The sequence below is a fragment of the Andrographis paniculata genome, unplaced genomic scaffold (assembly GCF_009805555.1).
Source record: "Andrographis paniculata isolate CXL003 unplaced genomic scaffold, ASM980555v1 Contig51END, whole genome shotgun sequence".
Taxonomy (NCBI): Eukaryota; Viridiplantae; Streptophyta; class Magnoliopsida; order Lamiales; family Acanthaceae; genus Andrographis; species Andrographis paniculata.
In genome coordinates, this window is record NW_026137586.1 from 553266 (window position 1) to 580090 (window position 26825).

The following is a 26825-nucleotide window of genomic DNA, read 5'->3' on the forward strand; positions in this document are numbered from 1 at the left end:
TTTAATTACTTGACAATTGAAAATAATATTTTAATTTTTAAAATTTTTTAATTATATTTTTTTAATTTTAAAATTTTTATTATTAATTATTTAAAATTATAAATAATAATATTTTAAAGATAAATAAAGAATAAAAAAAATTAAAATAAAAAATCATTTTAAAAAAATTGAAACTCTATTATATAGTTTTTCAGAAATAGGTTTTTTAGATCAAATAAATTATTTCAAAAAACTGCTTTTTGATCGATCAAATGGTTAAAACTCTTAAATAAACTATGAAAAACTTTTAAATAAATTGTTCGTCAAACACTCTAAAATAATCATTTTTTAGAATTAGTTGAAATACATAAGTTTGTTTAGATTTTATTTTTGGAAGTTTTTTAAAATTTAGAAATTAGGTGATGTGATGGAAAGAGAAATATATATTTTATTATTTTATTTGGATGATGTAGGAATAAAGTGTGGAGTAGAGATCATACATTATTAATTATTTTCAATTTTAGAAATATTGCATGGTGTTTGGATAATGTTGTAGACAGAGAAAGTATTATTTTTTAAATTTTACATCAAAAGTCAATATAAATCTTTAAAATTTAAAAAATAAAATAAAATATATTTTATTCACAAAATATTATTGGATACTATTTACATAAACTCAATAAAATTTGATTTCAATCAATATGAGACCACAAAAAACCCACTATAATGAATAATCTAACAAATCCAACTCCTATTATTTTATTTTGTTGTTGGGTGAAAAATAATATTCAAAAAATAATATCTGAATCTAATAGAAAAAGTAATGAGGTAAGATAATGTTGAGAGCAGAGGATGATGCTTCGATACAAGGTCCCTGGAGTAAGCTCCAGATAAATCGTAGCCACTTATTTTACTTACATCGAACGGTGGAAATGAATATCATGGTGTTTCTCTCCCTCAAGCTCCCGGGTCTTAGAAACGTGAAATCTGTGTCTTCCTTCCTCCCTTCCAAACATTAGTAGTTGTCTCTCTACTGTCATCTCTCTCTCTCACACACAACACGCACTGATTCTCTCTCTCTCTCTCACTCACTCACTCCCACACACCACACCCAAAATCCAACAACCTACAGATCTTCTCCACACGCTCTCAATTTTCAATTCGTAAACCCCTAAAATCTGCTCAGATCTGCTCCCACATTCTTGATTTCTACTGTTTTGGGGTTTAATTCTTCTCTCCCATGGCGGTTGCTGCTGCTACCATGGATTTCTATCTCTAGTGCTATTGTAGTTTTTGAGTAAATGGCGAGCTCCGACCCTAGCAAGAATCCCCGGTCAGACCAATGGCCGCCGGCGCCGGATTCCGCTGCAATGCCTCCTTCGTCCTGGGCTAAGCGCACTGGATTTCGCCCCAAATTCTCCGGCGAGACCAATGCCAGTGAGTCTGGTCAATTTACTCCTTTACCCCCTCCCCCACCCCCGCCTCACGCGCCGGCAAAACCTAGAGTTCCGGATACTAATCTGGATCTCGAATCCGGCCGTCCCCGGCCTAGACCTACTTCAAATGGAGAGGCTGTGGTTGCGAAAGAGAAGGAGAAGGAAAAGGAGCAGACGCAGCAAGTGAAAAGGCGGAGGGATTCCGATGGGGGGAAAAATTCGGGGGGAAATACACAGGCGACGGCGACGGGCGAGGGAAGCCGGGGGACGGCGAGGAATGACGGTGCTCCGGCGGCGGATGTCCTGCCTCAATCGGTGATGGATGACGAAGGGTTTGTGGGCAGACATTCGCATATGAAGTATGAGCTTAGAGACACTCCTGGCCTCGGTGAGCATTATCAGTTCCTGATAAATTCGACATTTATAGTCTGGAGGATGAATCTCGTGACCATTTGCAACCTGAATTCTTAAAAAAGTTGCTGTTAAAATTTTGCAGTTCTTGAGCATAAATGGATTCTCAATTTTGCAGTAGACTGTTTGCCATGGAATGTTTGATCCTCACTTATTATTATCTTGATCTTGATCTTGTGTTGTTTGTCTGTTAAAATGAATGATTGTTTATCTTTGCTGTTCTTATGTGTTGTTTCAGTTCCGATTGGTTTCTATGGAATTCAGCATTTTCTATCTATATTGGGATCGCTGGTTCTAATCCCGCTCGTCATTGTTCCGGCAATGGGTGGCACTTATGTGAGCACATTTACTTCTTTCAGACGTTTAATTCGCTAATCTTCGTTACGTTGAAATTGTCGGTCTTGAATATGTTGTTATGACTGTTGCCATTTTTGTAGGAAGATACGTCGAATGTAGTTTCCACCGTGTTATTTGTGTCAGGAGTGACGACACTGTTGCATACGTCGTTTGGTTCAAGATTACCGTTGATACAGGGTTCTTCGTTTGTTTATCTTGCCCCTGCTCTTGCGATTATCAACTCTCCCGAGTTTTTGGGGCTTAATGGAAATGTATGCATTTGGATTGAATTGCTGTTTACTATAATTTCTAGTTCTTTCTTTTTTGTCCGAATTTTTTTGTTATCAGTAATTAGTAATACATTTACTTAATTCAAAGCTGATAGTTTGCCGGTGCCTCTTGTCATGTATTTATTTATAGTCGAAGTTTGTTTTTATGAAGTTTAATCACACTGTGTGCTGAGTTCTTATTAGTCTAGTCTATAGGAAGATTTAAAGTATCAATTTTCCGACATGAAAACAGTCAAATGGAGAATCTAATTTACCTGTTTACTGCATTGTTCTATTTATGACATTTGAGTTTTGTGACACTGAGGGGGTCATCAATGATGAAGGAATCATGTTTATTCGACGGGGTTCCCTTATCATTTGAAGAAAATATTAGTGAAGTGTACCATGAGCAAAAGATACGAGTTTGTTTGGTTGTAGTTTGAAATTGATCTGAAATGAGACGTTGATTTGAGTTCTTATTTAAATAGTATTTTGATATAATGTTTTGTGATAAAAAATAGTGTATTTTTATTGGCAATCGCGCAGGATGAATAGTGTTGATTTTAGTTTCAAATTGTAACCAAAGTACCTATGGATCTTGCGTGTAGGTAAATAGTAACTATGCTAGCTTAGTTTTTCCCCATTAAAACTGAAATAATGTAATCCTTGATAATTTCCCTAATGGAATGATTTTGGAGATTAATTTGCTAATCGAGAAGGTCTCTTAAGGTGATTTCTCTCTTAGGAAGTATTACTTGGTTGCTTTAAAATCTTTTGCCTTGTTAAAAACTAAAAGAAACACTGATGTTTGATAGCATTCAACCGTGTATTTCCTTTACGTTTTGAGGCTATGTTTTTCAAAATTGTTATATATATATACTGTTGTGTTTAGGCCTCACTGTCTCCGTCCCTGTTCATTGACAGAATTTCAAGCACATAATGAAAGAGCTACAAGGGGCCGTAATCATTGGGTCGGCCTTCCAGGCCCTGCTGGGGTACAGTGGTTTGATGGCAGTATTTGTAAGGTATAAAGTTCTCTACGGTAAAATAATCTCTCTTATTTCATTTGTCGTTCGCCTTTTGTGATTTATACAAAGTTTGTTTAGAGATTTAACAGTTTTGTGATGATAACTTTTTTATCATACATATGCTGCTGTTATCACTTCTTGTTCCTGAAGTTACTCGGCTTTAATATTTGCAAAAACATTATTGAAGCATATCCTTTTTTATTTTTTTACTGTTCCTGGATTTTCCCCCCACCCTTTGTTTAAATTTACTAATCTTGGTCGATTAGAGCAATATATTAAATGACCATTGGATTGTTCTTTGATAGGTTAATAAATCCGGTTGTTGTGTCCCCTACGGTTGCTGCTGTTGGACTTTCGTTCTATAGCTACGGCTTCCCTCGAGTCGGAACCTGTATCGAAATTGGTGTGGTGCAGATATTACTGGTTATCATATTTTCCCTTGTAAGCTCAGTAACCTTATTTTATTAGCGTGTCAATGTTACCTAATCGTTTTCTAGAAGTCGAGTTCATTGATAGGCCAGAGCTGACTTTTCTGACATAACTTCTTCTGCAGTATCTTCGTAAAATATCAATATTGGGTCATCGTGTATTTCTAATTTATGCGGTAAGATAATTTGCATTTCCTTCGTGCGTATTTTCTTTTGCTGCGTGCGTATTTGATCTAATTTTTGTTTGATTAATCATAGGTTCCCCTTGGTCTGTTCATTACATGGGCTGTGGCCTTTCTTTTAACGGAATCCGGAGTGTATAGCTATAAAGGCTGCAATGCTAATGTCCCCGCCTCCAATATCATTTCCGACCACTGCAGAAGGCACATTTCGAGAATGAAACATTGCCGAGTCGACACTTCTCAAGCCTTGAGATCATCGCCATGGTTTCGATTTCCTTACCCGTTGCAATGGGGGATGCCTGTATTCCATTGGAGATCAGCCGTCATAATGTGCGTGGTGTCGATAATCTCATCCGTCGATTCTGTGAGTCTGCGCTCGTTTCTCCTATTTCATATTTCAGTCAAATATTCTTCCTATGAGTTTGATTTTATACTTCATCGGGATGGAAATTGTGTTTGTTTGGGGTTTTGAATTTTAAGTTGGGATTTGAATAGTAAAATATTTTGAATTTGAATAGCTCTGTGATGTGATATAAACAAGTATTGATGAGATGTTTTGAATGTAAAATTAATTTTTAGTATAATATAAAAAATAAGTGTTTGATTTGATGTTTTTGCGGGGAGAAATTTGATGAATAGTAGATTTTTTGGAAAGTTCCATAAACAAACACACTGTTTGGAAGATTTGTAAGGATTTTTACTATTCACCAAATTTTTTTCCACAAAAAATATCAAATCAAATACGTATCTTTTATTTTTTATATTATATGAAAAAATTAATTTTACATTCAGATCAATATTTTTTATATTACATCATACAATTATTTCAACTCAATATTTTTACTATTCAAATCCTAATTCAAAATTCAAAGCTCCAAACAAACACACTATGGGGTTTTAGTTTTTGGATTTTGATTTTTAATAGTAAAAAATTGAATTTGATTTGATATTTTTTGAGGAAAAATAGAGACTGAATAGTAAAAATTTGTGTAAAATCCACAAAAGAACACAATCTTAGTGTCTTTTTAGTCTCGATTTGGTTATAACTGAGAAGAAATTGCCCCGCTCGATTTCTAGGTCGGTTCATATCACGCGTCGTCGTTGTTGGTGGCGTCTAGACCCCCGACGGCCGGGGTTTTGAGCCGCGGCGTCGGTCTCGAAGGGCTTTGCAGCATTTTGGCAGGTCTGTGGGGCACGGGAACCGGCTCGACAACTCTGACGGAAAATGTTCACACCATTGCTGTAACTAAAATCGGAAGCCGCAGAGCTGTCGAATTGGGGGCCATCATAATTGTCGTCTTGTCGCTTATAGGTATAATTTTTAAATTACGAATTTTTCGAAAAGTTTGTATCTAATCGCTCGACATTTACGTTTTTTGCGCTACCAGGTAAGGTCGGGGGCTTTATCGCATCGATACCAGAAGTGATGGTTGCAGCTCTTTTGTGCTTCATGTGGGCAATGCTGACCGCATTGGGTCTGTCGAATTTACGGTACAGTGAGGCCGGGAGTTCGAGAAATATTATCATAGTCGGATTGTCGTTATTCTTTTCCCTATCGGTACCCGCCTATTTTCAGCAGTACGGAATCTCCCCGAACTCGAACCTTTCCGTTCCGAGCTACTTCCAGCCGTACATCGTCGCATCCCACGGTCCAATCGACACCAAATTCAGCGGGGTATTCGGTTTCTTCTTTTTTCTTAAATTAATATTCGACTAGGCGTTCTAACGTGTTCACCGTTTCGTTTATTTGTTGTGGCAGCTGAATTACGTTCTGAACACATTGTTGTCGTTTAACATGGTGATTGCGTTTCTAGCGGCGGTCGTGCTTGACAACACGGTCCCGGGCAGCCACCAGGAGCGCGGCGTGTATGTCTGGTCCGAACCAGAGGCTGCTCGACGGGAGCCCGCCGTGTTGAAAGACTACGAGCTGCCGTTCGGAGTCGGTAGGCTCTTCAGATGGGTGAAATGGGTTGGTCTTTAGTCGATCGAAAGAAATGTATATGTCGATATCGAAACTGAATCGTCGATACCTGAACCCGGCGCGGCGGAGCTCGTCTCGTCATCGGGATTCGGAACCTTCTAGAAGCTTCTCCGGCAATGTGTGTGATGCAGTAAGATTTTGCGGGAGTTAGCCAATTTTAGAAAATGATGAGTTTGTTGTGTATATTACATTTTAATTTGTATTTGGTTGGTGATGGGATTTGTGATTTTGGTGTCTCTAATGTCGCTGGTAGTTGTTGAAAATCGTGAACGCGCTTTTGTATATTCTTTTTTTGAGTTTTTTAAATGGGCATTGGACATTGATGGTGGTTTATTTATTGGCAATTTACTTTTTGGGTGTGTTTGTTTGAAGGATTTTGGAGGATTTTCACTATTCATCCAATTTTTTCCCCCCAAAAACATCAAATCAAACACCTATTTTTTATTTTTTATATTATACTAAAAATCAATTTTACATTCAAAACATCACATCAAATCCTATTTATATCACATCATACAACTATTCAAATTCAAAATTTTTACTATTCAAATCCCAATCTAAAATCCAAACCCCCAAACAAACACACCCTTTATGTTTTTGTGCTTATTTATTATTACCTCACTTTTTTGAGGTTTATTTGCCTTGCTGTCCTGTCTTCTAGTTGATTGACAGCATTTGCGCACGTGCGGTAGTAGTTGAAGCACGTGCTTTTTGAATCGGTTTGGATGTGCGACCGGTATACATGTGTTTAATACACGTTTTATTTTATATTTTTTATTTAAATAATTGTTTAATTAAATTATGGGGATGTAGTCAACACATTAACGGGAAGACAGACAGCATAATGTTATGACATATAGAAGTTCGTGTTGCTTATGTATTTACACTATCAAAAATATACTTAGGGTGTGTTTGTTTGGGGGTTTGGATTTTGGATTGGAATTTGAATAGTAAAAATTTTGAATTTGAATAGTTGTATGATGTGATATAAATAGGGTTTGATGTGATGTTTTGAATGTAAAATTGATTTTTAGTATAATATAAAAAATGAAAAATAGGTGTTTGATTTGATGTTTTTGGGGGAAAAAAATTGGATGAATAGTGGAATTCTAATCTAATCCTTCAAACAAACACACCCTAAGGGTGTGTTTGTTTGAAGGATTAGATTAGAATTCCACTATTCATCCAATTTTTTTCCCCCAAAATATCAAATCAAATACCTATTTTTATTTTTTTTATATTGTACTAAAAATAAATTTTACATTCAAAACATCACATCATCACCTATTTATATCATATCATACAACTATTCAAATTCAAAATTTTTACTATTCAAATCCCAACGTAAAATCCAAACCCCCAAACAAACACACCCTTATTGTATTAAAATTAATATTTCTATCTTGTGTTATACAAAATATAAAATTATATTGTACTCTTTTCGTTCCAAAACTATAGTCTGGGTAGAGTTGTTAGATGAATCGAGCCGTTCGTAAACTCAGCTCTCGATTCGACTCAGTTAAAGCTCGTTTGCGAACGTTAATGAGCCGAGCCGAACAATATAAACATGCTTGTTTAGTTAACAAACGAGTCCGATCTTTGTTCACGAACGTTCGTTTAAATAATATATTTATTATAAATATTATATATACATATAAATTTATAATTTATAAATAAATAAAATATTAATTTAAAATATATAAATAAAATAAATTTTAAATTTTCTTTATAATTTATATAAATTTAAAAAATAAGACAAACGAGCTCGAACGAGCTTAATCGAGCCGAATACGAACACGAGCTCAAACAACAAAAATTCTTAATGAGCCGAGCTCGAACACTACGAATGAGCTCGAAAGCTTAAAGAACGAACACGAACCTTGTTCGCGAATGTTAACGAACACTTAAAATTTGGCTCGGCTCAGCTCGGATCGTTAACAGCTCTAAGTGTGGGTTGTGTTTGGCACGGGATTTAAGAAATATTAATATTATTTTGACAGTACGTAAAAAGTATGGATAAAAAACTTTTTTGCCCTTGTGAGTGTATTAGTATAAAAAGTAGTGACAATTATGTAATAATAATGAAAAAATAAAAGTAATTTTATAGTGATATGATTATTTATGAAAATAAGACTATTGTTTTATGATGAAAAAAAAATGGTAAACAGGACTATTGTATTTGGACGGAGGGAGTATTTTATTTTATTGTTCTCAAATCAAAAGAGTATCTGGAGTTTTGTAATAGTTTAAAAAATAATACTCCCTCCGTCCCAAAATTATAGTTTGGGTTGTGTTCAACACGAGATTTAAGGAATATTGATATTATATTGGTAGTGGGTAAAAAGTATAGGTAAAAGATTTTTTTTGCTCTTGTGAGTGTATTAGTGTTAAAAGTAGTAGCAATTGTGTAATGATAATGAAAAAATAAGAGTAGTTTTATAGTAATATAATATTTATGGAAATGAGACTATTGTGTTTTTACGGAGGGAGTAGCATTTTATTAATAAGTGGAAGTGTGAAAAAAATTTTATATTTTTGTCAATTGATTTTATGCATAAAATAATTGCATATGTAATGAATGGTATATTTATAATTAAGTAAAAGTTAAAAATATTTTAATATTAGTAAATAATTTTTTTAAAAAAAAATTAAAAATAAATAATGAATATATATGATATATTAATATTTTTTCTTAAAATATATATAGTTAAAAAAAAGAACACACAATTTTTTTTTCCAAATTGTTTATTTGCACACTAACCGCGTCATTTATTGTGGTCATTTATTTGTCATTTGGGTTGTGTTTGTTTGCACTTTTTTTTTTCAGAATTTAATATTTATAAAAAAATTCTAAAAAGTCAAAATAAATATTTTTAATTTTTATATTATATTAAAAATAATTTTATATATTCATTTATTTATATCATATTAAATAACTATTTAATTACAAAATTCACACTCAAACAAACACACTCTTATATAAATTTTAATCTAATCAAGATTTTGAACAGATGAAATAAATTATTCATAAATTATTTTAATTAAAAATAAATAATAACATTAGAGGGTCTTCCACCAACTTTTGTTGCGTCACTTGAAATAATTGGAAACGCTTATAAAAGTCATATCACTTTTACGCATTATTGACAAATAGCCATCACCAAAGTAACTATCATCAATTTGTATTTATAATTTATTTGATTTTTTATTTTTTTTTCATAAAAATAGATGCATTTACTTTTCAGAAAAAAAAAAAACCCTTCTTACATTTTAATTTATTAATTATTATTTTCTATTTTGAATTATTTTAAAATATTTATATATTTTTTTAAAATTTTATACTTAATTTTACTTTTTTATCCTTATCAATATAATTTATATAATATATCACAAACAAAAAATTAAATAAAAAATAATTAAAAAAATAGTACTATCAAATTTATATTGAAATATTTTATTAATATTATGAGATTCACAAATATTAAATTCAAATAATATATTGACCATGTTCATCATCTTTGCGTAATTAGAACCATAATCGTCCTCCTACATTGCATAATTACCCCTCCGTCTCATTAGAAGGGTTTAGAAGGGTGATGTTTACGTTTTGCACGTAAAATTTTTTAATATTCCATTCGTCCAATTAAAAGGTTATTATTTTCTATTTTCGTTCGTTCCAAAAATAAGGTTACTATTTCCTAATTTAAGAATTGTATTATCTACTTAACATAATAAATAGTATTTCAACGTATAATATATTACACAAATGCCATTATTTTTATATTACACTATATTAATAGGGATATTTTTGTCTTTTTTTACTATAATCTAATATAATATTAATATTTAAAAATTTATGTGCAAAAAGCAAATGCCACATTTCTAATGGGACGGAGGGAGTATTAATATTATATTGAGTTGTAGTAAAAAAAACAAAAGATAAATACACTTCTATTAGTATTGTGTAATATAAAAATAATGATATTTGATAATATAATGTAAGTTAGAAGAGTATTTATTATATTCGATAAACAATACATTTATTAAACTAAAAAAAATGATAATCTTATTTTTGGGACGGATAAAAATAAAAAATAATTAACTTTTCGAATAGACATAAGGAATATATTATGTTTTGAATAAAATACTTAGGCTGTTTTTAAGAAAAGGACACACCCAATCCAAATTTAATGCTCATAGGAAATGTTAAACACTAATTTACATGATATACATATAGTAAATTGGTTCCATTCGTAAATATTTAAAGTTATTTTTTTAAAAAATAAAAAATAAAAAAAATAAATAATAGGTGTTTGAAACTAATCAACAAAATCATTCTTATTTGGATTTGTTTGATTGTTTTCTTTTTTTTTTTTTGAAATATTAAAAATTAGAATTTTACTAATTGTCATCATGATATAAATAGATATTTAGGGTGTGTTTATTTGGAGGATTGAATTAGATTTTTACTACTCATTCTATTTTCCCATCCCTTAAAACATCAAATCAAACATCTATTTTTTATTTTTTTATATTATACTAAAAATCAATTTTACATTCAAAACATCACATCAACACCTATTTATATTACATCATACAATTATTCAAATTCAAAATTTTTACTATTCAAATCCCAACTCAAAATCCAAACCCCCAAACAAACACACCCTAATACTCCCTCCGTCCCAATACAATAGTCATGTTTACCATTTTTATCAATTTCAAAACAATAGTCTCATTTCCATAAATAACCATATCATTATAAAACTACAATTACTTTTTTCATTATTATTACACAATTGTCACTACTTTTTACACTAATACACTCATAAAGGCAAAAAAGTATTTTATCCATACTTTTTACCCACTACCGATATAATATCAATATTTCTTAAATCCCGTGCCAAACACAACCCAAACTATTGTTTTGAGACAGAGGAAGTATGATATTTTAAATATAATTTATATACTTTCTCCGTCCAATTTCTATTGTTCTAAAGTATATTTGCACGATTTTTTAAGTGATTGTCTTTTTGTTATGAATTGACAAATCTGTCCTTAATTGTATGGTACAAATTAAAAATAATAAATGAATGAATGGTAAAAATATAAAAAATGTGTTTAAAAATAAAATGGGACAATAGTTGTTGAACGTACCAAGAAAATATGATATTAGTTCGTGGACGGATGAAGTATAATATATTAAGTAAAACAACAAAATAGTGAGAATTGTATTGTAAAAAATAATAATAATAATAATAAAATAGAATGTTTGCGTGTTTTTTTTTTTTTTTTTTTTTTTTTTTTTTTTTTTGTAATAAGTGGTAAATTTTGTTAGGAAAGAAATTGAAATTATGGATAACTTATCTTCTTCTGTCATTGCCACTGCTTCAAGAGAATTACTAACATTCTTCTTCTCCAATCATTCGAAATTACTCAATACGTACGTATACATACATGTATATATATATATATGATTTTATTAATTACTAAAAACATCATATATATTAAATATTTATATAATTATATAGGAAAATATAATTTTGATTTTAACACAATATATTCTGACTTTAGCATTATAGTATAATAAACATATATATTATAATACAACATAATATATAACTCACATGGTAAATATATATTTTGTATAATTATTTACGAAAAAGGTAAAAAACCAACAAATACAAATTACTCTATTTGTAATCAAAATTTATGTCTATTTTATCCGTTGTCATAAAAAAATATTTTTACTTTTATTTAAAGCAAAAACACAATTTTGTTATTATAAAAAATAATTTATTTTTATCATTTTTTAAAAAAAAATCAGTATCCGCCCAAACGAGCATAAATTTAATATACAAATTACAACCCAACCATAAAATTAGTTAGAGATTAAAAAAAAAAATAAAAAAATAAAAGGAAAGGGGTAGGTGAGAGTAACCCGACCCGATCCAACTCAGCACTTCAGGCACAGACCCGCAGCCAACCAGCGTGTAGCTTATGCTCATTAACATTTCTTTCCTTCTTCCTCACCCTACCCCCACCCCCCACCCCCCACCATACCCATCTTCTTTAATCTTCCATTCCCCTTCCCCATTCATCTCCCGATATAAAAGCCCCCCTCCACTTCTCCCCCATTTCTTCCTCAGCTTGTATGGATCGAGCTTCTCTCCTCATCCATTCACAAGCTTCTTCTTTAATACCCCACGCCCTTCCCCTTCTCCATTATTATCCTTATCAACAATCAAGAATCAAAAAAGCCCATTTCTGATTGATTCGATTTGAAATTTCCAAAAAAAATAAAAATTGAATTGAATACAAATCATATCATATATGGCTTCCCTTACCTCTTCTTTCTTGGATCTGAATCCCTTATCCCATACGACATCGTCTCCGGGGGGACCCGGTCTTTCCCGGATCTACCTCCGCGACAGGATTCGGGTACCAGCGGCTAATCTAAACACCAACGGTACCGGGGCTCCGGTCACCTTCGGTTCCGGGCAAGTGGGTCGGTTCCGCCACGAGTGGCAGAGCGCGTGCGCCATACTCGCCAGTAAAGTCGTCTCCCAGCAGCAGGACACTGAGAAGAGCGGCGGCGGCGCCGACGGAATCTCCGCCGTCAACGGCCATCCGACGCTCGACCTCGTCCCCGTCAAAGACGAGTCCAACTCGCCGGCGCCGCTGCCGAAACCTCTCAGCATCGCCGACCTCTCCCCGGCGCCGATGCACGGCTCGAAGCTCAGAGTCGCCTACCAAGGCGTCCCCGGCGCGTACAGCGAAGCCGCCGCCGGAAAAGCTTATCCGAACTGCGATCCGATTCCTTGCGACCAGTTTGAGGTGGCGTTTCAGGCGGTGGAGCTCTGGATCGCCGATCGAGCCGTTTTGCCGGTGGAGAATTCGTTAGGCGGCTCGATTCACCGGAATTACGACCTCCTCCTCCGCCACCGCCTCCACATCGTCGGCGAGGTTCAGCTCCCCGTCCACCACTGTCTCTTAGCTCTCCCCGGCGTACGGAAGGAGTATTTAACGCGCGTGATAAGCCATCCCCAAGCATTATCGCAGTGCGAGCACACGCTAACAAAAATGGGGCTGAACGTGGCGCGTGAGGCGGTGGACGACACCGCCGGCGCGGCGGAGTACATCGCGACGAACAGTCTACGCGACACGGCGGCGATTGCGTCGGCACGCGCCGCCGAGCTGTACGGACTCCAAATCCTCGCCGACGGAATCCAGGACGACTCCGGCAACGTGACGAGATTCGTAATGCTCGCCAGAGAACCGATAATTCCGCGAACAGATCGGCCGTTCAAAACGAGCATCGTTTTCGCGCACGAGAAGGGGACGAGCGTTCTCTTCAAGGTTCTGTCGGCGTTCGCCTTCAGAAACATCAGTTTGACGAAGATCGAGTCGCGACCGCACCGGAACCGGCCGATCCGCCTCGTCGACGACGCCAACGTCGGCACGGCGAAGCATTTTGAGTACATGTTCTACGTTGATTTCGAGGCGTCGATGGCGGACGTGAGGGCGCAGAACGCGTTGGCGGAGGTTCAGGAGTTCACGTCTTTCTTGAGAGTGCTGGGAAGTTATCCAATGGACATGACGCCATGGACGCCGTCGGCGAGCTCCGCCGGAGACGACGACTAGCGAAATTACGGATTTACCCTCACCCGCCCGACCGCATTATATTATTTGGAACTTATTAATTAAATTTTCAGTAAATTTTTATGCAAAACAATATGTAATTTATGAAAATTGTGCCTAAATTCTTATTGTTTAAAAACTGGATCGAATTTCTTTATAAATTCTGAAATTACGTATTTAACCTCATCACTTTAGAAGTATGAAATTACAATTAATAATTGAAGGTAAATGCAAGACTATATAATAGAAAAAATTGTACAAATTTCATAATATACAGGTGGGTTTAAAATAAAAAAAATAAAATAAAAAGGAAGTAGATACACCAACCATTCAATTCAAAATTGTGAATTTGTAGGTGGGTAGGTTGGAATTGCTTTTGTTGATTGATCATGATAGGTAAGGGCAAATATGTAATTTCATGTCCACACGGGATACGCCGTCACGTGTAGCATATTGGGTCGGGTCCCACTTGAGGTTCCCAGCTACCCCGAAATGGTGGTAGGGGTAGGTAAAGGGGTGTAATTGTAATTCCGTACATTATTATTATTATTGTTGTAGTGTTTGAAATAATATCATCAAAATAATGGCGCTTGTTTGAATGCGGGGATTAGCTTGGATTTTAATTAAAAATTTTATATATTTTGGGATAACCATTATAGTTAAAAATAATTTTATATTGAATATTATTTTAATATTTTATTTAAAATTTTACCCTAATGTGAATCTTACATCGAAACACACCAATGACGATGGAATGTATATGTCAAGGAGGTTGGGGATGAGTTCAAAGTTGGAATTTGATTTGTTTGATATATATCCCAATTAAATTAGTAACATCATTTATTTCATAACTGAGTCATTTTCGGTTGCCTCAAACATGTAGGCTAGGGTGTCTAAACTTTAATTGCGTATGCCTACTTTTAATTTGGTTTTATTTTTTATTTTAGCTAAAAGTAGTATAAATCTGATATTTTGTAAAAAAACAAATATATAAATATATATATATATACTCCTTAATAGTTATATAACAAAAAATTAACAACAAATAAACATTGTGGCTAGAAGGTCTTGATAATTGTCTTAATTTAGCAATATTTTTTAGAACATAAACTCATTGCCATCTTTTTGATTTCCCCTTAAATGTAAAAAATATGTTAATATCCTTCCAAATATTAATAATTCTATCCAATACATTTAGAGTATCTATTAATGATCAAGATCAACTAGTAGATATTATGATATAAATTCATTTAAATTTCTTTTATTCTCTTTATAGTCCAAGATTAAAAGTTGCACTTCCCTTTTATTTGATGTAATATTTCCAATTAAAAAAATGATATATATCTTGTAAACATATCACTTCCACAAGGATGTATTTATTTTATAAGATGTGATTGTAATCTATACTATTATTTCATAAATTATATAATCATAAAGGCAGGCAGGCAGTTAGCTGACAGCATATAGCATGCTAACAAACAATACACAACAACAACAACAACAACAATAATAATAATAATAATAATAATAATAATAAACACATTTAAATTGACAATAAGTCTTAAGGTATATATAGAAAGACACTTAAAATTAAAGAATGCATCTTAACAAAATTCAATCTAAAGGGAAATTACCTCAATAATCTTGGAATACAATACACCCCAATGTAGTAAGCAACAAAGTAGCCATCCATCAGAAGGTCCTCGAATACTTTCTAATTTCGTACATGATCGAAGATATCGAAACCAAATCCTTGTTCAAGGCAGATCCGCCGGCAATTTTCTTCATGCAATCCGAAAGCCTAGTGTAATAAAGCAATAGCTGAGTGAGAGCGGCTCTTAGAATTTCCATACCACATAGGAAGTTGCTGAACGAAGTTATGACATCATTGTGCATCAGCTCGATCGCAGCTTTCCATCTGCTTGCAAAGTCCTTGACAATAGGCTCAACTTCGCTCACAGTAATTGGGCGCTCTGAACCAGAAGCCGAGTCCTCGGCTAAAAACATGAAGATTTAAAGTCAATGGGGAAAAGATAGACAAAATCGAATTTCAATTGGCTATAAATATTATGTTAAAAATATATAGTAGCACATACAAGCTCTCATCTTCACAAACTTGATCAGATCACTGAAGTGTTCTTTCAGTAGTTCCTCCTGCATAGGAAGACTCGGTTAAGTTGCATAAAGTCGATTGGAGCGAGTTAATTTGGCGAACTGTTGTCTAGACAAAGAAGTTCATATTGGCTCGAACTCTACCAACAAATAACAACTTGACCCTTTCTGAAAATAATTTATTGAAAACTCAAAAGTTGCATTATAATTCCTAACGAAGATAGAAGATAGAAGCCTATAAATAGACATGATATACAGACTCGATAGACTCAAATCTAAATAATCTAATCCCTCCGTCCTAGCTAATTTGTCTCATTTAGCTTAGACACAAAGTTTTAGATATTATGTAATTAGTAAGTAATTAAGAAATCTATTACTGAAAATAATTATAATTTAATAAAAATAATTATAAATTAAGATGACTAAATATTTTAGTTAAAATAAAAAAATTATAAATTATGAATTTTAAAATATAATTAAAGTGTATAATTATATTTTCAAAAAAAAAAGACAAATTATGTGGAACGGACGAAAATGAAAATAGATAGAGGGGACAAATTAAGTGGGACGGATGGAATAATTATGTAGATAAGTCCAAATCTAAATTTACATCTACTATATCTAAAACTAAATATCTAAAATACCTCAATACTCTTCATACATATAAGGCAGTTGTGACATTTAATTGCAAAGAGTTATTTCCGGAAATGATAAATCGTCTCGTAAGGTTTGCAGGAAGAAGAAATAACAGGAACTACACAAATATATAAATAATTTCACAAGAACATTATTTTGCATAGTAAGGAGATATCATGCCACAATTACCACGTAGACTGATGTATTGTTCTTCAGCAACTCTTCAAAGTGCATATGAATTTTTCCCCCTTCGGCACCAGCTTCCTGAAACATTCAATACAGTTTGAGAACTAACATTTCCCTCCCCATCCCAACCAACCCCCTACAGATTTTGGCATGCACCAGATTTTTTTCTTCATGCCATGTGTAAGTAATTAAATGAACAGTCACAGACGTATATTTTAACTGCACTTCGAGCATACCTTCAATACTGCAATTGTCATGTCATAGTTATTTATCAAAAAAACAGTCTGCAGCTTTGGTTTCTGAAAGAGTTTGGCAAGCTTGACAAGCAAATCATCTACAGCCATTCGCAATCTTTCCAGGTTGAGTTCAAGCTGTAAAATATGGCCAGGTGTATAGATATATATACATATACATACACGTGAAAAAAGACTTTAAGATGGTGTTGTAACTCAAATAGCTTATGAATAAGCAACAGTGAAAAGTTTAATGATATATGCTCGTGTAATTCAAACCTGGCCATCTCCATAATCAACATTAAGGTGAATTAATGAAGCTGTAAATTCGGCGTAGCGCCTCATGACATAATGCGGATGTACATCATCTTCCCACAAAGTCCTGACATTGGCATTTCTTAGGCTGTTGAGGTGCATGTCAAATACCATCTTAAATCTTGGCCATAAAGAAATGTTGACCTGCCCAGATACATTGCAGTAAAGATAATTGATACATGCCACAAGTATGATAATTCCCCGTGTTCAGATAAAGACTTCAAGGAAACGCATGGAGCCTACATGGAAAATATTTTGTGTAGATAAAGAGAGTGCAAGCAAACATGCACGGTAATATATAATTTCTCCATCACATGGAAGCTAGAGTCCTCAAATTTAATGTCTGTATGGAAGTATGGAAATGCAAATTCTCAACAATTCTTAAAACCAACACCAACCAATTTGATGTCACTATTAAAGTAGGAATTTTCAGTCTTTCAGAAAATGACACGGGAACAAATCTTTATTGAGTAATATATATTTACCTTATCCAAGTAAGAATCTAGACATGGTATTCGCCGTCGAGACATAATAAGCTGAGAAAAGAAACCAATAAAAAGGTGTGAACTAAAAGGAACTCAATAAAAATTTGACATAACAAAACAAAAAGGATAAATGTGTATATATATATATACATACATCACCAGTGGGCATATCTTTTAAGAATGGACAATTACTACAGTACTAGGGTATCTCTACTTTCTTAAGAAGCACTAGCAACTGACCCAACAAGCTAACGCGTGTATGTGTGTGTGCTGTGAGAGTGTGTGTGTGTGTGAGAGAGAGAGAGAGAGGGAGAGAGATCTTGAAAAAAAAAATATCAAAAGAATGAGAGCAGCTTCTCTCAGACAAAGTTTGGGGAAAGAATGATAGACTAAGTTAAATTTCAAATCAGATCAAAGAGATGCATGTTCTCAATAATCTATTATTTATCTAAAAAGGAATTGGACTGCCATGCCAAGAAAATGTCATGATCATGAAGATTGAAGTACAAAACAAAACTGAACTAAAACCTGGGATGGTAATGAGCAGATTATTCAGAACCCGAGAACTATCCTGTCGATATTTTTGAGTACTAGGATGCAGAAACAAGATCATGCCACCCACTAGATCACTACACTTGCTTTAAATCTCATATATATTCAGGTTATGTTGTTTACAAAAAATTATCACACAAAAAATCAATTGAACCTTTTCCTGCAAGGAAAGAGCCACATTTTAGCACCATTTATAGCCAGATAGAAAGCTCTTCACTAACCCAAGCACCTCATTTCACAAAAAGCAAGGTCTGCTAAATCATAGCAAATATACATTGGAATTATTTTAGTTACTGAAAAATTAAATATAAAACAAATTAAAAATGTATGTGATTTAAGACTTGCATTTATTTTACTACAGAACATTAGTACATTACTTATATATACATATGCCAATTAATTGTTCATTTCAATGCATATATAATAAGAGAAAGAAATATTATATAAACAAAGGTTGAATTGAGTTCAGGTCCATTAATCAAAAGGCCTACCTCTTTATCATTTAAACCGATCCAACCAGGGATTGCACCCAAAACCAAATGTTATTTACTCTTTGATAGTAATATTCAATATAATAAAGACCAAAAGTTAGAAAAATATAAAGCAGAACAGATTAAACTTGAATCCTACACTTAAAAGAAAATATAGCAGGAAGAGTGGGAAATACCCAACAAAAAAAATAAACATAAAATTACTTGTGCATAAAGGGGTTTAAATAGACAAATTCACTTCAGCATTTTACCTGGTGCTGGTATATAATGCGTATCATGAGCATCAGACCAATGGCATCAAAACAATTTGCAAGCACCGTATTTAAGTGCTCATCAATTACTGAAAAGGGACCTGATAGATTAGAAAACAAAGTTCTCAATCACAATACACACATTATTATTCAACTGTTAACAAAATATAAACACGTGCAAATTTGAAGCTTCTGAACATAACTAGCATTTTTTGGGTGGAAAATTAATTGCAGATACCTGCGAATATGTCGTAAAACATAGATTGTTCTGCAAAGAATTCATCACAAAAAAGATATCTGAAAGATGACAGAAAGTAACATGTCATGCTGCAGGAAAATCACTAATATTTATTCTATCAAATGAAATATGAAATTAAACTTGATCAAAATGAGTTTGATAATACTCAGAAGCCGCAGTGTCCATAAGCAGTTTGTGCAAGCTCCTGAACAGGACTTCGTAAGGGTACTTCCTGGAGCTGGCTTCAGCAATATGTGGAATCAAAGCAGGTTCATCAATTTCCTGTAGAAAATAAGATAATGTTAAGAATAATTACTTTCGGAAAGCAGGATGTGAGGAATACCATTATAGTAGGAATTCCACAGCAAAATTAATTTAAAGTACACATTAATGAATAATGATAATGAGTAATGTTAAGAATAATTACTTTCGGAAAGCAGGATGTGAGGAATATCAACTCATAGCGCATCTACTACAAGTGGATATTCTGAGAGAAAGTAGGTGAGATTCAAACTATCTAAAGGCATAAATTTTTTTATGAATGATGCCTCCCATTATAAATGACTCAATCATTTTAAGCCTTTTCTGTTCAACGGTTCCTACACTTGAGAGTACTTGTGATTCTCTATGGGTAAAATGAACACCATTATCCAATGTTAGTACTAAAAACATAACCCAGCAGTTCAACAGTACATTTCATCTCAATGCAGAGCTTGTGCCAAATAGAGTAGAATAAAGGCAACACATGGTAATTTTACAGCAGCATCTCAAATTTGGGTAATTCAAAATTCGAAAGGAGCAACTTGGAGATTATTTCATAAAAAACCCAAATAAAGAGTTGTAAAAAAGATAGCCTAGCTTCAACTAAAATTTAAGAGAATAGTTACTAGAAGCAAAGAGAATAGAATAAATTAACCAAAAAGTAAATGGTTTTGCATGAGAATGAAAGCACCAGAATGCCTGCAAAAACACCTTTTATTATACATGAACAAAACATATACAGGTCCATCAGATGTACATCAAAAAATATTTGCTGGCACAAACATGAAATATGGAAGGAAAATAGGAAAAAGAAAGGAGTACATAAACATACACGGAAAAACAAAAAAAAAAAAAGAAAAAAGAACCCACTGGCAAAGTACTAATGTATTAGAAACTGCTGAGCCAAAATAAACCAAGTTAGAACGTTGGCACCTTCAGAATGTTTATCCTTTCACCCAAAGCAAAAACAGCAGAACGATTTTTCAAAGGCTCTCTTCCTCTTGAGAAAAGACTAGTGCTTCTGGTGTCAACACCAATCAAATCACTAGATGTTGCTATATCAAGTTGCAGCTTCTCCAGGGCCTGAATGTAAGCCCGAATTTTGGTGCTTAAAACCTGAAAAGTGATAATAACAACTGAATGTATGAGAATAAGGTCTGGTGCAGTGAATATTCATCCATCCTAATTTAAACTTAGAATTGTGATTTTGCAAGTATTTTACCTTATTCATGGTGTCAATATATGCAGATCGAACCTCAAGATACACTTCCTTACCATGCTCCTTAAGAAATGAAATTACATATCTGCATGTTGAGTCAACTATATTAAATATCATACCTGATGGTTTATTTAGAAAACAAATAACAGAAAATATTATTGGAGGTTCAGAATAACAATATCACCTTCTACATAGTAGTATAAGGCCTACATTACTATTTTTGAAGAGAAGTCCACCAAATCTACCATGCAATGGCTCCTAATACTCAGCAGTCAGCACCAATGCAAATTCTTAAGTGATTTTGAACAAATTATCTTAAAAAACTGGATTGCCCGATTGAGTACATGCCAAATACTTATGGAGTGTTTGGTTGGTGATTTTCTTTTGGATTGTTCTGGTTTTATGTTTGATAAGTAGTTTGGATGTGATTGTTTTTTTTTAATAAGAAAATAGTGTATTCTACAGAGAATCATGAGGATTGAATAGTGAAGAAATGAAAAAAGTTGTAATAAAAGAACACTCTTATACTTTGATTAAGGGCTTGTAAAATGAATCTGGATTCCACTCTCTCTCCAGGTAGAATAAAAAAAGTATCTGTTAAAGAATAGATAAGTTATTGGTCATATCCATTATATTAGATTACTTAGATTTGAGTCTATCGAGTCTGTTTTATATTGCCTATATATAGGCTTCTTATTTTGATGTTCAATAAGATAATTTCATTATTTTCCCCAAAATTTCTACCAGTATCTATGCATTTATTCAACACAACTTACTTGTATTTCAGAAGAACGCTTTGTTGAAGGATTTGAACATTTGTCTTGGGTTTCCTTAATGCTATTAGTTTCTGAAGGATGAAGTCGAATACCTTCAGAAGCACCAAAAAGGAAAGAAAAATAAAAGTTAAAGTACATACCGAGTAATATAGTCAATTTCAAGCAATTAATCACATGGTAATTGAAGGATTATAACACATTCACACATGTCAATCAACTGGATAATATTCAAAAAGAATGTAGACAAGTATGAGTAATCAAGAGACTATGTAACCACAACAATAACCAGTACATTGCCTACAGTAGAGAACATATAAGCAAATACATACCAATGAGCAAAGAGTAAATGCAGGAAAAAGTATAACACCAATGAGCTTTCCAAGCAACTTGTCATGATGCCGTAAAAATAATCAGGATATTTATATTTGCTTGTTTTGTTTTATTTTTTTGAATGACTTCAACATTCGTCTTGAATTAAAAGACAAAATATGATAACAGCCTTCAGGGATATTCCACTAGATGCATATATAATAAGATTTATATATATAATAATAGAAATAATAAAATAAAATAAAATAAAAAATGCAAAGGCTTATTCAAGTAAGTTAATTGAAAAAACATCAAATCCATCATGCACAACACTATATAGAGGGTGAAGGGTGGAAGACTCCTTATTATGTTCTGATCTATGCTGCAATAGAAAATATTCGCGGTTGGCTACATTTGGATCCATACTCTAGGTAAAAAGTCGCATCTATGTTCAAAGATTTTCAGGTCTTTGGTGATGTATCAATATATTGGACCACCAACAGATATATGAGAAATGAAAATGCAAAGGCTTATTCAAGTAAGTTAGTTGAAAAAACATCAAACCCATCATGCACAACACTATATAGAGGGTGAAGGGTGGGAGAGGGGGGGAATAAATCGTGGAGAAAATCCTTTAAAATTGCAAATCTTCTGGTGCATTTGTGTCTCAATTATCCATTCAGCGAAACAAGGTGGGTAATATTCTTAGTAAGTAAATGCATAATAACTATGTAGAATAGAAGAAGAGAAGAAAAACCACTAATCTCATTGAATTCAAGATTGTAGCATACCTTTGAAACTGCTTTTTGACGAAGCTTTTCTAGTTCCGGTTGAACATCATTTAGAGCTTTAGAAGTCTTCACCATTGCATCAGATTCAATAAACTTTATCTTTTTACTTAGAATCTCAAGGGTTCTCATATACTCCTCATTCACCTATAGAAATTAAACAACACACCAGTTCATCAACAGAAACACCAAGTGGTAAAGAATGAAAATAAATCTCAAGGGTTCTCATATAATGGGAATGAGGCATTCTTACGTATGAAAGAAAAAATTTTGTAAAGTCGAAAGAATTGATGATATACTCATATTGAAAAAGAAGGGAAGGGTTAAATCTGCTCTCATTTGACACTGAGATCAAGCCTCTCAGGGTTCAAATTCCAGCCAGGCCAATATTGAGAGCTAGATCAAGAAATTTCAAGACTCGATCTGAGTGTTGACCCAAGAGCGACATTTGAAGGCTATTGAACTTTAAAACCTCTTAGATCGGATGTTCAAGAGAACTCCAAACCATTTCACAAGCCTTTATGCATTAGGAAAATTCTCTACATCTATGGGTTTATTTTGGTTGAATAATGTCACAAACCAACAAGGACCTTTTTTTCCCACTCACTTGCTCCACCTTTTGTCAGTTTGTTCTACCCACACTTAGTCAACACCTCAGCGTCTATGCCTTCCCTAAACCAAGAGAACCCTATCTAGCAGCCACCTTACAAAGTTAACCGTTGTCATACTGTGTGACTTCATTCATCCAACAAACAAATTTACAAATCAAGAGAGAATATTATTATACTTGGGTTTTCAAAGGGTTTGTAAAATTTTATTTCTTTAGATGAATTGACTTTGACTTATCTTATATTTTATAGTGTGTTTGTTTGGAGGGCTTCTACAGAGATGGTAAATTTTGAAGAAACAAGAGACATTAGTACCTCTCCATCAACGATAACATCTATCATCCTTGGTGGGACAATGATGTCCTCAACAAATTTTGCTAATTTTGATTCAGCTGCCTGACAAAGCAAATAAGCATCTTATTATCATAGTATCTGAAGTAGTGATATAACATGAACGTAAGATTTAAATGTCCAAAATCCAAATGGTTGTTGCAAACATCTGGAATAATTAAATGCATGATAATAGAAGCACAGGGATCATGAATTTCGACAAAAGTATGGTTAATAGTAGCTCCGGCACCACAAAATTTGGCACAGCATGGTCTAAGGGTCTTTGACCAAACTTTCTAGAAATCCCAGTTTCCTTCTTTAGAATTACTTTCTGTCATTGTCCTCAATTGCTTATGGATGTTTCCCTAGCAACACCAACTGATTGATTTGGAGTTGCTCTTTTATATTTTGTACACTTTTTAGCTTCACTTCAAGTTTTTATATGCGGGCAGACCATAAAACACAAAAAGACAAGTGCACTGATTTTCATTCAAAATGAAGCCTCATAAGATGGAATTTAAGATACATTCAACATGGAATACACTTCAAATGTTTTAATTTAATGTGTTTTATTCAGAATTATACATTCATGTAGCACATTCAAAAAGAAAGATTACCATGATTCATGGCAAGCAAAAACAACGAGGTGCGATATTTCTAGACACTTTCTAACAAGCAATATATGTGTAAACAACTATAGATTCGTGGTTCAGTATTAAGCAAAAGGAGAGATCCTTAAAGTATTTAACAAAATATTTAGTTCAAGACCATTCGTTAAACTGGGAGGGCATGACCATGCATCAATAGTTAAAATGTTTTATAAACCAAAGGAGTTTAGGGGAAATGAATTTTCATTCAGTAGTACTAGAAAACTGTTTTCATCATAAGGGAGGACATTAATAGCTTTTCTATATGTCCATGTGAAATCTCACTTCCTCGTCCTTAGATTTCCAAATATAGCCACTTACAATCAATGCACATCAAACTGTGAAAGAGCAGATAGCTGAACCACTAGTATATTTATTTGTCTGATAATTACATTATCTTTCATAATACAGAGGAGATAAAGATTTTACCTTTCGATTCTTGAGCTTAAGCCCCATGTCCATAGATTTCTCTTGAAGAATCTTAATATCTGAGCTTATTGAACCAATTTCAGCCTTCCAAACCAATAAAAAGAAAATAGTTGTGAAATTCATAGAGAATAGTATAGCAACTCACAATAAGTAATTTACTAAAGCCAAGAAAACTGTGACTTAACAGCTTAACATACACAGATTGCGCATCTCCACTGGGGCATTATAACATTTGATTCATAGTTTATATTCTTTAGCTCTGGTTGATAGTTTGTGAAATATTTCATGACACCCAGCTAAGTCCTCTTATGAACAGCTAAACAATAATGGAATATGGCATCCCATACCTGAAATCCACTGAGAACCTTTTCCATTTGCGATAGGATGATGTCACAATCATGAATTTGATCATGAAGAGAAACTAAATTGTCACTTTCTTTAATGTAATCCTGGCATCAAACAACAAATACAAAAGATCATGAAAGGTAGGCCAAGCTCAAACACTGGAAACACATTCCTGTCCAAACAGATCCTAAATGTTCCAGAAAACATCACTCTAAGGTACAATTGACAGGCAACAAAATTGAACTTTCCAAAACATTTCTCCTCTGGACATATGACATAGGCATAAAAGAAAATATACAACGGAACAGAAATTCAAGGAAGATAGTGAGACTGAGTGCCGGATCAGAACCTCAATGGATTCGAGTTCAGATTGCCGTAAATTGTTCTCCACATCCTTCGTATAGTCTCGCGATTTCGTTCCTTTGGACAGTATGTTGGCAACTAACTTCAAGGCAGAGAGAAAAGTGCATATAATGAATCATTCAAATGATGAAATAGAAAAATGCAGTAGATTACAGCTTACAAACCAACCTCGTCAGCTTTGCAATCTTCGAGCTCTTGCTCCAATCCTTCTAATGAGACATCGTCACCAACCATGCTTTCTCCAGATCGCCTCCACTAACGTGCGATCGATGCCGAAACAGACGAAGCACGGGGCTAAACACGACGGCGGGGAGGGATCTGAAACGAATCGTCGATATCTATCGGCGCTGCACTCCTTGCGACGGAAGATGGTGATGAGGTTGAAGGAGACGGAGAGTTGGGGACTTCGATTGTAATTGATGTGCAAGTGGTACTATTTTGGTTAAGTTGTTTTTTTTTTCAAAATAAATAATAGAAAATAAAAAGTTCATGTGTTTTTTTATTGGATTTTAAATACATTCTTTCATTCCATTTTTTTTAAAAAAATATTAAATCAAATATTTATTTTTTATTTTTTATATATACGTATTAAAAATCAATTTTACAAACATCTATTCAAATTAAAAAAATTTACTATTCAAATCTCAACTCAAAATTCAAATCCATATGTCAATCCTTTTTGTCTTTGTTCATCAAAATTTTTCTTTAATATGATTTCTATAAGTATTTTATATGTTAATTTTAATATAAAATATTATTTTTTATATGGTCAAAATATTTTTAACATAAAAGATTCTTCAAATAAAAATAATAATAAAAAATATTCATACAATAAATAAGGTATATAATCCTTCTATTGTGTAAAAGTAGTTTAAAAAATATTTTTAGAACAAAGAAAATATATAATTCTTCTATCATGTAAAAGTAGCTTAACATATAGACAAAAAAAAAAATAATAAAAACATGAAAAATAAAAATAATTGAGGATATTTTTAAAATTTTAGTCAATAATTCATGACTATAAATAAATAGAATACTAAATATACTTATACATAGTTGGTTTTTTAAAAAATTACTATTAGTTAGAAATAAATATAAATATAATAAATATATTTGTAATTTAAAGTTGTTGTCTTCAAATTTAGATTAAATCCGAATAAATCATTACAGCGGAACAACTCCAAGATAAAAGAATTGTAAATTCTCACAATACAAGTTGATTGTTTATTAGACACAGTCAACGATCTGAAAGCGCATACATATTGGTGATCACAAGGACGAAAATTACAAAATAATTGATAATCCAATTCGACTGTAACTAGCCATTTAGGATTTCAACCTATATAAGATTCACTGTAAAAATCATTGAAGTACAAGAATATTTTGATACAATATGAGTACACACTTCAAGAAATCAACACACATTTCTTGATTGTTCCCTCAACCTAAAAACTATCTCATATTTTCATTGTCTCAATGTTCAATAATTTTTTTTTTTCACTATCAACACAACTAGAATATTTCACTCTTATTATATTTTCTCACTAGCATATATAATCA

At 33.1% G+C, this 26825-nt stretch overlaps 3 protein-coding genes across 6 annotated transcripts; 2 read left to right on the forward strand and 1 right to left on the reverse strand.

Moving 5' to 3' along the window:
- Positions 1-1014: 1014 nt before the first annotated feature.
- On the forward strand, positions 1015-6409 carry LOC127253841 (nucleobase-ascorbate transporter 12). The gene is made up of 10 exons (XM_051278621.1): positions 1015-1803; positions 2065-2162; positions 2264-2434; positions 3356-3456; positions 3765-3900; positions 4013-4063; positions 4146-4433; positions 5147-5381; positions 5458-5744; positions 5829-6409. The coding sequence occupies exons 1-10, from the start codon at positions 1281-1283 to the stop codon at positions 6048-6050; spliced, it is 2112 nt and encodes a 703-aa protein (XP_051134578.1). The 5' UTR covers positions 1015-1280; the 3' UTR covers positions 6051-6409.
- Positions 6410-12148: 5739 nt separating this feature from the next.
- On the forward strand, positions 12149-13877 carry LOC127253750 (arogenate dehydratase 1-like). Its single transcript, XM_051278505.1, has one exon. The coding sequence runs from the start codon at positions 12384-12386 to the stop codon at positions 13692-13694; it is 1311 nt and encodes a 436-aa protein (XP_051134462.1). The 5' UTR covers positions 12149-12383; the 3' UTR covers positions 13695-13877.
- A 1362-nt stretch (positions 13878-15239) lies between these two features.
- On the reverse strand, positions 15240-25690 carry LOC127253688 (vacuolar protein sorting-associated protein 52 A). 4 transcript variants are annotated; one of them, XM_051278401.1, is made up of 18 exons: positions 25434-25690; positions 25252-25343; positions 24905-25006; positions 24558-24641; positions 23467-23547; positions 22547-22690; positions 21447-21538; positions 20674-20755; positions 20385-20567; positions 19357-19472; positions 19191-19249; positions 18953-19053; positions 17659-17709; positions 17138-17317; positions 16862-16996; positions 16629-16703; positions 15788-15845; positions 15240-15688 (listed from the first exon to the last, which is right to left on the reverse strand). In XM_051278401.1, the coding sequence occupies exons 3-18, from the start codon at positions 24929-24931 to the stop codon at positions 15384-15386; spliced, it is 1773 nt and encodes a 590-aa protein (XP_051134358.1). In that variant the 5' UTR covers positions 24932-25006; positions 25252-25343; positions 25434-25690; the 3' UTR covers positions 15240-15383. The 4 variants fall into 4 exon arrangements, with proteins under 4 accessions (XP_051134358.1, XP_051134356.1, XP_051134359.1 ...); XM_051278399.1 differs by having other exon boundaries at positions 25252-25347; XM_051278402.1 differs by lacking the exon at positions 24905-25006.
- Positions 25691-26825: the final 1135 nt, after the last annotated feature.